This window comes from Equus quagga, chromosome 17 (assembly GCF_021613505.1).
Source record: "Equus quagga isolate Etosha38 chromosome 17, UCLA_HA_Equagga_1.0, whole genome shotgun sequence".
Taxonomy (NCBI): domain Eukaryota; kingdom Metazoa; phylum Chordata; class Mammalia; order Perissodactyla; family Equidae; genus Equus; species Equus quagga.
The window spans coordinates 32,675,253-32,687,854 of NC_060283.1; the positions used below are offsets into that span (position 1 = coordinate 32,675,253).

General features: G+C 52.0%; 2 protein-coding genes across 5 annotated transcripts in view; one reads left to right on the plus strand and one right to left on the minus strand.

Annotated features, from left to right (window-relative positions):
- PPP1R7 (protein phosphatase 1 regulatory subunit 7) overlaps positions 1 to 11,976 on the minus strand; it is a 30,514-nt gene extending 18,538 nt beyond the window's left edge. Inside the window, exons 1-8 of one of the 4 annotated variants that reach the window (XM_046642918.1) lie at positions 11,513 to 11,976; positions 8,750 to 8,811; positions 8,225 to 8,353; positions 4,523 to 4,578; positions 3,732 to 3,797; positions 3,138 to 3,268; positions 2,565 to 2,727; positions 579 to 695 (exon numbers count right to left, since the gene is read on the minus strand). In XM_046642918.1, the coding sequence (XP_046498874.1) occupies positions 579 to 695; positions 2,565 to 2,727; positions 3,138 to 3,268; positions 3,732 to 3,797; positions 4,523 to 4,578; positions 8,225 to 8,353; positions 8,750 to 8,759 (672 nt within the window). In that variant the 5' untranslated portion in view covers positions 8,760 to 8,811; positions 11,513 to 11,976. Of the gene's footprint in view, positions 1 to 578; positions 696 to 2,564; positions 2,728 to 3,137; positions 3,269 to 3,731; positions 3,798 to 4,522; positions 4,579 to 8,224; positions 8,354 to 8,749; positions 8,812 to 11,245; positions 11,353 to 11,512 lie in introns of those variants that run through there. The other 3 variants (XM_046642917.1, XM_046642916.1, XM_046642919.1) reach the window with 3 other exon arrangements.
- Positions 11,450 to 12,602, plus strand: part of PASK (PAS domain containing serine/threonine kinase) — a 36,907-nt gene continuing 35,754 nt past the window's right edge. Inside the window, 1 exon segment of the mRNA XM_046642915.1 lies at positions 11,450 to 11,526. The gene's annotated coding sequence lies outside the window, so the exon portion shown is untranslated.

The following is a 12,602-nucleotide window of genomic DNA, read 5'->3' on the forward strand; positions in this document are numbered from 1 at the left end:
ATATATTTAACTCAAATTAAAATATAATGCCCTCTTTTTTAAAGACATCTGCAGAATATCTACTTTACAGAAGGCATGAGTGGTTTTGTGGGACCTGCCACACCCAGGCCCTGTCCCCAGAACACCCTCTCACATTTCCCCTGGAGGGTCTGATTCCACTAATTTGCTTCTGACAAAAAAGATGACATAAGCCCCGGCATCCTCAGGTGCTTCCCAACCCCAGACACAGGGGCTCTGCTCCCTGTACAGACACGGAAGGAACTGCTCCTACCATCGAGCCAGACGCTTCGGGTGAACTTAGAACAGACTGAACCTTCTGAAGCAGCTGCTCTGGCTGAAAACCACCTAGGACTTTCATTAGGAAAGGAACGCGACCTTGAACGAACGGAAGTTTAGTTCGACATGTGTATGCATGTTTAAGTGTGTGAAATCTAACGTTTTCATGGCTCATTTTTTGCTCACTGATGGTGAAAAGAAGTACTGGTTACGGACACGGTGAAAGATAAAAACCACAGTGGGTTTAGCAGCTCTGGCCGCAGCTGGACTCAGCAGGATGGGAAGTGCAGGCGGGCTGATACCTGCATGCTGAGGACTGTCAGGTTGGTAAGTGCATCCAGGTTCTGAAGTTTAGTGATCTTGTTTTTCCCCAAAAACAAACTTTCCAGATTGGTTAATGTGTCGATATTTTCAATTGCCTGTGAAAAGGACAGAGCAGCAGTTAGCACTGTGTGGCCAAGCAGCTACAGCAGGGAAAGGAAAGGTGACTGGGCAAGGAGACAAAGCTACCTGGATTTCAGCCCTGAGATGTCGGGCAAATTACTTTTCCGCTCTGAAAATTTTTCCAATGAAATCTCACTTAAAAGTACAGTAAGGAAAAAACAGAAAAGGTAGAGGGTCCAAGGCCTTGTCTCTTGGGCTCACTCCAAAAGCCAACTTTTCACAGAGCTCCGAAGTTCAAGGGAACACAGTTTGAAGACCCAGAGACGAGTGGACTTCTCAAGTCCCACCCAGTTCTACGGTTCTGAGTGGACACATTATTGTGCTCTTCTACAGTGCTTGTTAAAATGCATTCCCAAGATCCCAGGTCTTCACAGATGAGAGATGCTGGAAGCTCTGGCCCAGGGATGCCACTCAGGACTCCTGGGAGCAGAGTGCCCGCATCCCATGGCTCTCCCCCTCCCTCAGTTTCTGTGAGCCTCCCTACTTGCCCCTCCTTGCTATGATCCTGTGCCCCTCGATTCAACTGTAACCCCACAGGCCTTGTGCAGAGCAGGCGGTTTAACGAGTGCTTACTGACTAGACCTCAGTTCCACTTCTCCTCCGAGCTCACTGCTCTCTTAGAACACGTCACTTATTAACATTTTCAGCAGAAAGTGCATCTCGTCTTGCCCATCACAGCAGGACTTGGCTCAGGGGGGTGGGTGTCTAAGAGGATGAAGATTCAGGGGGAGGGCACCCTTAACTGCTGTCACTTGCATTAATTTGTGATGAACCACCTTTTTCCCAGAAGATTCCATAGAGAGATACTTGATAAATGACAACATCTGGCCACTCTTTAGTTTTAAATATGCTGCTTTGCTATTTGTGGCCATGTTACCACTAGCAACTGTCACGAGAGGCCCTTGTGCCAGAACCAACGCTCCTTGGTTTGCATCCTGCCCAGCTCTCAATGGCCAAGCCAGACTCACCGCAGCGTGCTGTAAACTTCCAAAAGCCGGAAGGAGGGGCAAGTGCTCAGAAATACCTGCTCTCAGCTGCTCAGCAAGGCCAGTGAGAAGCACTAGGCTTGGTGCCATGGCTTCACTGTGGTGCCAGGTGGGCGTCGAGTGGTCATCTGGCCAGCGGATGTCCGCATCCCTATTGTGATGACCCTCCCTCTTTGATGGCAGCTCTACCCCCAATGTCAGTCCTCCTGTGGCCCCTCCCAGGGCTCTTCCCAGTGGTTGAAAGTCAGCAGGGTACAGGCCTCCATCTGCTTCTATGGAACTCCAACTGCTTCCCAAGAGTCTCTGCCCAACGCCCTCAGAGGTTGGACAGAACATGGTAAATGGCAGACCTAATGCTGCCGTGGGCTCGTTCCAGAGGATGCAGGCATCTGGGGAGGATGGGCCAATCAAGCAGCAAGACGTGAGCTGCTTCCTACGGCCGCTGGTGTGGAGATCAGACCACCACAACATGCTGTGCTCGGGACACTTCCATCTCAGACAGGCTCACAGACACAACCAGCACATTCAGAAACAGAGTGCTGGGGCTGACCAGCTCACCTCTGGCAGGATGTACTGGGAGGTTGTGCAAAGAGTTAGGTCATGATTTGGATGGAGAGCAAATGAAATCTACATGCAAAAGAAAGGGCAGACCACTGCGTTTGGGCACACGTTCTTATTAATACAGGCCTCCAGTTAGCATTTTCTTCTTAAAAAAAAAACATTTCTCTGTTCTTGAGAAAAAAAAAATCACACCACATGAAAAACACAGCCAACCAAACATCCTGCACCCACTGCATTTAGTCCACACTGCTGCCTCTTCCTGAGAGGCCATGCTGCTGGCTGTGTGCCTGCACCTACCCGGATGCGGTTGGACCCCAGCTCCAGCATCTGCAGTTGACGTAAGTTGCTTATGTTCTCAATTTTATTGATTTTATTGTTGACCAAGAAGAGCTTTTTCAGTCGTGTCAGCTTGTCAATTCCTTCAATGTTTCTCAGCAGATTAAAAGAAATATCTAAAATTCTGGGAACAAGCAAAACATGTTTTAATGAGCAGAGGTCACATAGAACTCAGAATGTAACTTAGAGGCGGCATTCACACCCAGAGGACCCACCCACCCAGGAGCAGGATCTTGCGGCCGCCCAGGGAGGCAGGGAGCAGCCTACAGGGCCCCTGACACCCGCCCAGGTTCACAGGACTGTGTTGAGGGAAGACATTATGTCAGAAACCCTGAGTGGAGCAGCCAGAAGCGTCCAGTCGAAGGTTTTATTTGCAGGTCAGAAATGCGGACAAGCTGACGCCACCTATGGGAGCCAGGTGCAGGGCAAGGCCCTGTGGCAGAGGCGGCCTCCTGGGGCTGAGAGCCAGGGCAGGGGGTTGGTTCTGGGGAGACTAGACAGGCCCCTTTTGTCTTCTTGGGTCTCATGACTCACTCCAACTCTGTCAGTGCCTCCAGATTCTCAATCTTCTTGATTTGGTTGTCATAAAGATCCAACTCTCGAAGACTCTGTAACTCCTCCAGATTCTCAATGCATTTAATTAAATTTTGACGGAGGCAGAGAGTCTGGGGGACAGAAAAAAGGACAGTTTACACAGGCAACAGGGAGGCCACAAGCAAGTACCAGCTGTGTTACAGGACACAGGACAAGCCTTCCAGGGTGAAGAATGTGGTTTTCATTCTCCTGCTGTTTTCTAGAAAGGTGCTGACCTTAGAGGATGAGCAGACACCCAAAGGGAGGCTGGCCCTGCACCGAGCAGACCTACTTGGTGAGGGAGGCATTGGGCCTGTGTGCTGTTTCGCAGCAGAGCAAACCTCAATGGGTGCAATTTTGAAAAACAAATTGAACTGAAGCGAGTTAAGGACTGTGTAGTTTGGTGTGTGCTTAACTGCAGGCAGGCTCTGAATGGAGGTACAGTGAGCTGCAGCACGTCCGATGCAATGCCTGAGCTCCAGGCGAGACACCTGGCCTCCCGGACTGCTCTATAAACCTGCCATGTTCAGGATAAAAGGACACAGTCCTTCTCACCTTCACTTTCTTCAGCACCTCAAATCCTTCAATTTTTCCAATGCGATAATGATTCAGATCAACATCCTGAAACAAGGAAGAAATCTCGCTTAGCTACAGGAAACTTCCCGAAGATCTGCTTCCTGGAACAGGAGCTACAAGGAGGCCTGCCGGGTGGGTGGAAGTGAGGGTGAGGGAGAGGATCGGTGAGCAGTGCCAGGTGGAGTCTGCAGCACACAGGTGAGCTGTAAGACGCTCCCCGGTTTAGCTACGATAGATAGTCTCACGTAAACTCACCCTCCAAATTAGTGATACATAAAACATTTCTGTCACCCTTAGCTCCCTTGATCGAAAAACACAAGCCTAGGCTCCGAGGAGATGCACCCGGTCACATCACTGTTGGGGCCAGCTGCGGGCTCAGGGGAGGACCCCCCCAGGTCAGTTACTATGCAACAGGTGGGTCTGCTCTTCCTGGCAGTCTTCCTCACATCCTGAATTGTTAATATACGGTGCTTTTCAGATGGTGGGGATGTTAGGACCCCGTCGTTTACAACATAATCATTTGACCCACTTAATTTATGAGTCAAAGGTGTTTCATTTGCCACACAATCCTCAATGGTTAAATGAAGTGGGATTTCAATCAGTGGCATTACAAACTCTAAGACCACAAGGAATCTGACCTAAGCAAGGGAGGCTCAGACGACCTCTTCTAGGGAAATCACTTACTAATCTGGCACCTTCGTAAAAGATACCCTGACGGTCAGAGTGGTCCGTCACCACACCCTGAGGCTGGGCTGAGCAGGCAGCATTACCTCTGCATCTTTATCCAGGTTAATGGTTTCCATATCCACAGGCAGCTCTTGTCCTTCTGAAAAAATGAGAAGAAAAAAGTCCATTCAGATCCCCACTGTCTCCAGGAAGCAGCAGCCGTGGCGTGGGTGGAGAGCCGTGACTTGGGCTGCCTGGCTCACAGAGCTAGCTTGAATGCAGAAAAGAAACCAGCAGGTGATACATGGAGGATGTGGATGGTGTGGCAGGGTTGACACCCTGTTCCAACATGGTCACCTTTTAAGCACTCTGAATTTCCTGAATTCAGCTGCTGGCAGAGGTCTCCAAACTTCCATCTGTGCCACTGAACTTCCCCTGAAAGGAAATGTATTCTGAAGCTGTTGGCAGAAAGCTGTTGGCCGAATGAGCCTCAGATGAGCCCTGTCAGGGGCCAGGGAGCTGCCTGCCACCGCCTCCTGGTGACGCCAGAGCCATGTAAGTGGCAGCAGTCCACCCTCCCACAGTCTGTCCCTTCTTGTCTGTGGAATATGGATCGTGCTGGGCATATCAGATGTTCTAGGATGTGCCTTTTACTGCTTTGGAAAGTGGCCTGGCATCTACAAATGCTTCTTGCTGCAAAGACCAAAACAGAATGAAGCCCAGCTCAACAGAGAGGATCAGGGAGCCCTGCTGAATAATTTAAACACACTTCTCAACGGGAGGCCGGGGAGCTCAGGCCAGCAGAGGACCCTCGACCCTGAGCACGGGGCCTCAGTCTCCTGGGACACTGAGAGCCCGAGTAGAGCTGCAGGAACCACTCTCACTGAGGATTTAACAGCCTCAAATTAGCAGCCGCCCCTTTCATTCCACGTGGACCTATTGAAGTATACATGTCTACAAGGATTAAACACTTTAAGAGTAACCATCATTCTTTGACTTCACCAACTGTCTTATGATTTCTTCCCCCAGTCCACTTTAATTAGGATCTGAATAAGGACATATATTGGGACTGGATGACATTTCTCTAAAATCCCTTTTTGCTCTTGCAATTTTTTCTTTTTCTTTTTTTTTCTTTTGGTCAGGAAGACTGGCACTGAGCTAACATCTGTTGCCAGTCTTCCTCTTTTTGCTTAGGAAGATTGTTGCTGAGCCAACATCTGTGCCAATCTTCCTCTATTTTATGTGGGACGCTGTCACAGAGTGGGTTGACGAGCAGTGCTAGATCCACACCCAGAATTCAAACCTGCAAACTCGGGGCTGCCAAAGCAGAGTGTGCGAATTTAACTGCTACACCACTGCGCTAGTTTCTCTTGCAATTTTCTCCTGAGGAGGTGGGGCTGCCTGTCTAGCAGCTTGCCCTGTTGGTCAGAGCGTGTGGCTGCTGTTTCTCCTGTATTTCCTGTGAGCTGGTCGTTACTGTCACCGTTTTGCCTGGCTCCTACTGCTGCCTCTTCCCTACAGCAAAACTGCATTGATTCTGCACTGCAGCGGCTTGCAGAACCTCATGCTGGACCTCACGCTGATGCGCCTCCTGAGGACGGGAGCCTGTGTGCTGGTCAGCCTGGCCCCTCTACTAGAGGCCCCAGAGACGTGCGCCCAACATAGGACCAGGTTAACAAAGTGCTGGCCCCACACCGGCTGAATTCACCTCACGGTCTTTTCACTATGCCCTTTCCATAACAAACAACAACGGTGAGTTTAAAAAAAATGTCATTTACTGTAGTTTAACCACAGCCTTATAGGATATCAACTAACCTTGGAATTAAACAAAAGGAGCTAGGCAAAACCAAGAGATACGCCCAAATTACCCCCCACCCCCAAAAGACAGCACAAATTCAATGTCCAAGAACTCAGAAGTCGAAATGAAAGAGGCACTACAATGAAGGCAGGGTCCCCAGGTCAAGTAGCATCACAGTCAGGCCACTATGAGAGTAAAAGAGGGCACTGCAGATAGCTATGCTGGGCTAGCAGGTGGAAGCTGGGCCTGGCTCCTCAGGACATGTGGTCACATGGCTTAAAGGGCTTCTGCTTGTAACACATCCAGTTCAGGACAGGCCCCTGGAAATGTCAGCTTAACCTCTAACACAAAGTTGCTAGCCTAGAACATCTTTCCAAATGTATCATTTATTGATCTTTTTAAAAAATAAGTTAGAGAAAATAAGTGAATGGTAGCAGCTGACATGTTTGAATTTGTTTTATTTGAACCTAAGACTTAAATAAATACAGGCAGGAGCAAGTACTGGTTTCTCTAAGGACTTAAAAATGCATATTCCCAGAGAATTTCTAATTAGCTAGTAGTCTGGAGGAAAGAACGCTGCATTTACACAAGCCAGGTTCAAGTCCAGCTGTTCTACTTTGCGGCCGTGCACACTTGGGCGAGTTGTAGCAAGCCTGTGCTCATGACCCAGGGACAGAAAGGCCACGACAGGGCTCTGTCAACTCTCCAGACTTCCAGAGGTGCCAGGTGCTCAGATGTGAGGGCAGGTGATGCTCCCACCCCTGGGCCTTCCTGTGACTCAGTTAGGCAGTAATGAGAGCTTCCACCCATCACTCCGATGTACTTATTCCACCCACGGCACTTCCAGAACATCGACTCGAAGTTCCAAAGTAAATGTGACTGGTACTTTTGTGGTAATCGCCTTTTGCCTTAAAATTAGGTTACCATGGTTACCAATCATCTTCACTGGCACAGAGAGCACAACGTTAGTCTAAAAATTAGTTTTGTTTTTTATAAACTTGTTTTTATTATCATAGGGGTAATGCATGATTATTAATACCTCAAAAATCCATACATTGCGTATAAATCTAAAAAATGCAGAAAGTACAAGACCTTCTAAAACCACTGTTCAGAGGCCCTCAACAACAGTTTGATGTGTTGTTCTCTCTTTAGCAGGTAAAACTACAAATTATTACTTTTAAAATAAAAATAAGATTTTAACATGCATCTTGTTCAGCAATTTGCTTTTTTCACTTAATATCTCTTGGACATCTTTCTGTCTGTTCTTACGGTTTCTCACATTCTTTTCAATGTAAATTTATTTTCTAAGCAAACAAGGAAAAAAGGTTTAGATCATGGTTGGGGAGGGTGAAAAACCACCACTATGGGCCGAGAACTTACTCTTCTCATCCCTAAATTCATTTTGTTGTTGTTAGTAAAACAATAGGAAGCTATTGGGGTATCTTCTACATAAAACAATTTTCCTAACATCTAGGCAATTTAAATCAACCCTCAGGCCTACAAATATAGTGAAGCAGGACTCAGAAATGACTTCTGTAAGACACTAGAAGCACTATTCTGAAATTAGTTTATATTACTATGGTAGGAAATAAAAGCATAGCAGTCAGCCACAATGCTTATTTCAAATCTTGATTTCTGAATATATGGTTAATAAAACAATTTTCTGGTTCTGTCCCAGACGACACACCAGTACCAACATCATTAGCAGTAGTATTTGCCTTCAGTGGGATTAGAAAAAACTGCATCCTGCCTCCAAGCGCCGTAGATGAGTCAGCTTGCTCTGGGAGTGCCTCCGAGGGTGTGCTGCTCCCAGAGGACAAGCCCACAGCCCCCAGGCCAGGGAGGGCCTCTAACCTGGCATCAGCAGATCCCTAGTTAGCCTAATAAGCCCAGGCTCACACAGCAGTCCTCCCCAGGCCTGACGGCCCGCCCCCCCAACCTTGGGCAGATCATGTGTAACTCGGCCACCCTCCCCCTGAGCGAGTTTCAGGTTAACTCGGCCTGGTACCTTCTGGGTCCTCGTCCCCTGGCTCCTCTCCATCCTTCAGGCTGTGCTCACTGAGGTCTGCCACTAGACCACTGCTCTGCTTCTTCCCTTCTTCATCGCCCGATTCTTCAGATTCGACCCGCCTGTCAACTGAACCCACACACATCAGTAAGAATTCACATCCACTTTATGTGACTCTCTGAGGAACATGTAACACACTGACGTCCAGTTGAAGTCAAAAAGACTTCATTCAAAAACGTTTGTTGAATTCAGTTCAACGAACATTTGAGTGTCTTCCACATCCCGGGCACCATCTGAGGTGTACAGTGGTGGGGAGAACTGGGGGGGAAGGGGGCAAAGCAGGGAGGCCACACAGGTACAAAGGTGAGTAACATACTATTCCTGCCCTCAGGAACTCAAGAATTACCAGGTGTTCTGAAAGCCCTGGGTCATCTGTGTTTAAACACACAGGGAAGCACCTCCTGTGCGCTCACTTTTGGCCTGGATATCCACGTAAGGGGACCATTGTACCCTTCCGCCACATACCTTCATCCATGCTCCACTATCCATTTGGCCAAGAAAACCAGCCCAGTTCAGAGGCCCACGTTCTGAAAGAAATCAAGACTAACTCAAATCAGACTGTGGGCAGGGGGGAGCTCTAATAAAAAAGGAGAAGACAGCCAATAGTACTAAATGCCCCATGTAAAGGTCACTGATGCTAATTGTCAGGACACAGAGATACCAGCTCTAAGCTTTGAAAAGCTGGTAAACAATTATTCTTTGAATTTATAAATAAGGCAACGATTAAATGTGGCAGACTGGTAAAAATTCTTTAGCAAGATAGCCAAATACTTTTCCTTTTTCCTAACTTGTTTCATGACCTCTTTTGGCAGTGTGTCTCGAAGACCTGAAGCACTAACAAACTACTCGGAACTATCAACCACACGGAAAGCACCCTCCTTCCTGACTAGTCTACCTACAAGGGGTGTGCTCTTTGAGAGGAAGGAAGTTCTAGTTCATCTTTTATCTCCCGCTGGGCCTAGCTAAATAGCAGTCAGAAAAGGACTGCTGGACAAAACAAGTCCCCGTGAAATGCATCTCCCAAACCATCCCCATTCCTTCTTCCCCGTCCCGGCAACTGCCTTGGCTCAGCAGCTCATTACCTATGGCCTGGGCTCCGCTCAGCCTCCTAACTGGTCTCTCTGTGGCTTGTCTGGCTCTGTCTAATCTATTCTCCATTACAGAGAATCTGATCTTAGACTCCAAAAATTTCTGGAACATCAGTGGCGTCTCCTGAGTTTGCACCTTGCCTCTAGAGACAATGCTTTGGCAGGCTATTTCCTTTTCCAAGCCTCAGTCTCCTCATCTGTAGAAGGGAGCTAGTATAGTACCTATATCTCAGAGTCGCTGGCAGGCTTCAATTAGAAAAGGCACAAAAGGAGACAGCATGTGCAGGACATGCAGTTGACACTTAATATATTAGTTATCACCAGGCACGAGGTGCTCCATGGTCAAGGCTAAGGGAAAGCAAGTTCTACTGGGCAATGGGCTGGTGCTGCTGAGCTCTGGGTGGGAGGCCTTAGCTCACAAAGGGCAGCCAAAGTGAAACCTGGGGCACTATCATGAGGGCAGCAGGGGGTGTAGGGGACAGCAGATCAGCATATAAGGTGACTCTGGGGCACTGGGGACAATGGGCTGGCTCAAGGTATTGGCAGTGGGAATGGAAGAGGCATTGAAGATCTGCAGATATTAAGGAAGTAGAGGTGTCAGAGCCTATCGATTAACTGGGTGGGTGGGAATGGGAAAGAGAGAAACGCCTGGGTTTTGCATGTCATTTACCAAGACTTGGAAACAGCTGAAGAGGATGCAGGAGTAGATGGCGGAGGGAGAAGGGAGATAGGAAGAGGTGTTCCTCATTTAAAAAGATCCAAGAATCTCAAAGTCCAAGACCCTTCATGCCCTTCACACCCCTCCACCAAGGACCATCTCTCGCCAGCCTCACTGGCACTCTTCGCCCTCATCCAGTATGACTTGTCACTCTTGGTCAAACTCTCCTCCAAACAGGCCACCTTCCTTCACACCCCTTTGCCTTCCTCTGTGTGGTTCCCCTTGCCTGCAGTGATTTTTGATCTTTCCCCCACCCTATCCCCTGCCTGGCTGATCTGCACTTTTCCTTCAAGGTTCAGCTGGGAGCTGGCTTTGGTTGCACAGCCATTACTCCCCAAATGCCAGCTCTTCCTTAGGCCCCCCTGCCCAACCCCGTTCTGCATCTTTCTTCCCTAGCACTTTACACATCAGACAGTGGCTGCTCTTCTGGAGCTCTGTACCCACCTTGAAACCAGAGGAGCCAAAAGCTCAAAACATAACATAAACACTCAAAGACATGACTGACTCTCCATCGCGGGGTGAGAGCGTGCATGTGTGTATATAATTACATGCATATAGTATACATATAATTTTTTTTCAACAAAGCGAAAAGGTTGAATTCAATCTTTCGGGAACTATGGTAGCTATGAAAACAGGCACCCGCCCTTCTACGACTCAACCTCTGGGCTCCTTGTCACCCCTTCCCCACATTGAGAGGGCCCTTCTCCACTCCGCCACGTTCCCCAACGAGCCGACGTGGGGGGGCCCCACGGCGCCCTGCGCCTCGGTGTCCTCGTCAGCCGCCCAGGGACCGACCCGCGGATCAGGCGGAGGGGTTCGGTGCGAGGCCCCCACCCGCCGGTGGGCGCGGGGGCCGCGGGACCACCGCGTCGCCACTCCCACCTACCCGCGCCGCCGCTCGCCCCTCCCTCTGCCCTGAGTCCGGCGCCTCCCGGGCCGCCCGCGTCTTCCCGGCCGCTGCCCCCTGGGCGCGGAGTGCCCGGGTCCTGGGCCGCCCCCGCCCCGCCGAGCCGGCAGGCAGCTGTCAGGGGGCCGCGCGGCGGGGTCCGGCCGCGGCCAGAGGCGGCACACCCCGTTTCTCTCGGGCAAGGCCGGTGCGGGCCGCCGCCCTCCGCCCGCCGGGCCCTTCGGCCGTCGCCCCGCGGGGCCGCTCACCCTCCATCATCTCCTGCGACTGTTGCTGGCCCCCGCCGCGCTCCTCCGCCATATTGGCTGCTCTTCCCCTTTCCGGAATCTGTCGCCTCAGGCCCCTCAGCCAATCAGGGCTCCCAACTCAGGGCTGACCCAGCCAACGGAATCCCAGCGCGGGGGGGGTGGGGGGGCTGACCCCAGACGCGCCTGCGCGGCCCCAGCGCTTCCTGGGAGTTGAAGTCCGTGCGCGAGGCCGCGCCCGCCCTCAGCCCCCCGCACCGCCAGTCTCACCTCCTCGGGGGCAGGTAATTTGAGAGCTCCCAGAGGCATCTGGTGGCGAGAAGCAGGGAGGAAGGCGGGGCAGTCGGAGCCGCACGCTTGGAGCCGAACCTGCAGGCGAGCGGAGAGGAGTCTGGGAGATGCTCTGGGCTCTAGAGGGGCACGGCCAGGCGGTCTCGGCATGGGGCTGCCAAGTGCCGGCCTCCGGGCCGTGTCTGTACGACGGGTCGGCCTTGTCCCGGCGTCCTCGCGCGGATCCAGCCCGAGCGCAGGGGCCGCCTCCGTTAATGCTCAGCGCAGGGCGCCCGCGCTCGTGCTGGGACCAGGGCAGGGGGCCGGCAGTGCCTGCAGGTGCCCAGAGAGCCGGTCAGGGCCCGGGATGCCGACCCAGCCCACTAAGGGCGCCGCAGCCTCCACCGGCCCTCGGCCCCGCGGACAAGCATGGCCCGTGAGGGAGCAGCCCCGTGCCCCTCGCCTCCAGGCGAGCTCCGCGCTGCTCACCCTTCTCAAACCCGAGACCGGAGGAAACTGCGTCCGCCCGACCTGGGGGGCGGAGGCGCCGTCTCTTTCGGCTCCTCCGAGGCGCCGTAGGGGGAGTCCGGTGCGTCCCTAGCAACCGTTAGCGCGGGCTTCTCAGCTCCGGCTCGCTGAGTCCCGCCCACAGGCACCATTGGTTGGCTCGTGGCGCATGTCAATTGGCGCAAGTCGCTCTGCGATTGGTCAGTGGGGCTACGGGCGAGGATCAGCTCTTTGCCGGCGGGGAGAAGCGAGCGTGGCCGGGTGACCCTTGCCGCCCCAGGTGAGAAGCCTACTGGAGAGAGGCGATCTGGGCTCCGCGGGGTGCCTCGGCCCGTCCCTGGCGCGGCCCTCGGACGAGCCCAACACGAGCTCTGTGCCCCTGCGCTACCCGCGTCCCCTCCTGCAGCCCTGGCCAGATGGTGGCCCGCGCCGTCTCGGCCGTTTGTCCCGGCCGGCGCCGCACCCTGCGGGCCCCGGGGCTGCACTGCGCCTACCGCCGCAACGCCCCGCCTCGGCCTAACCCACCCGCACTCGGTCCTCTCGCCTAAGGTTAACTGTGAGTTTTGTTTACTTAGTAGTGTCC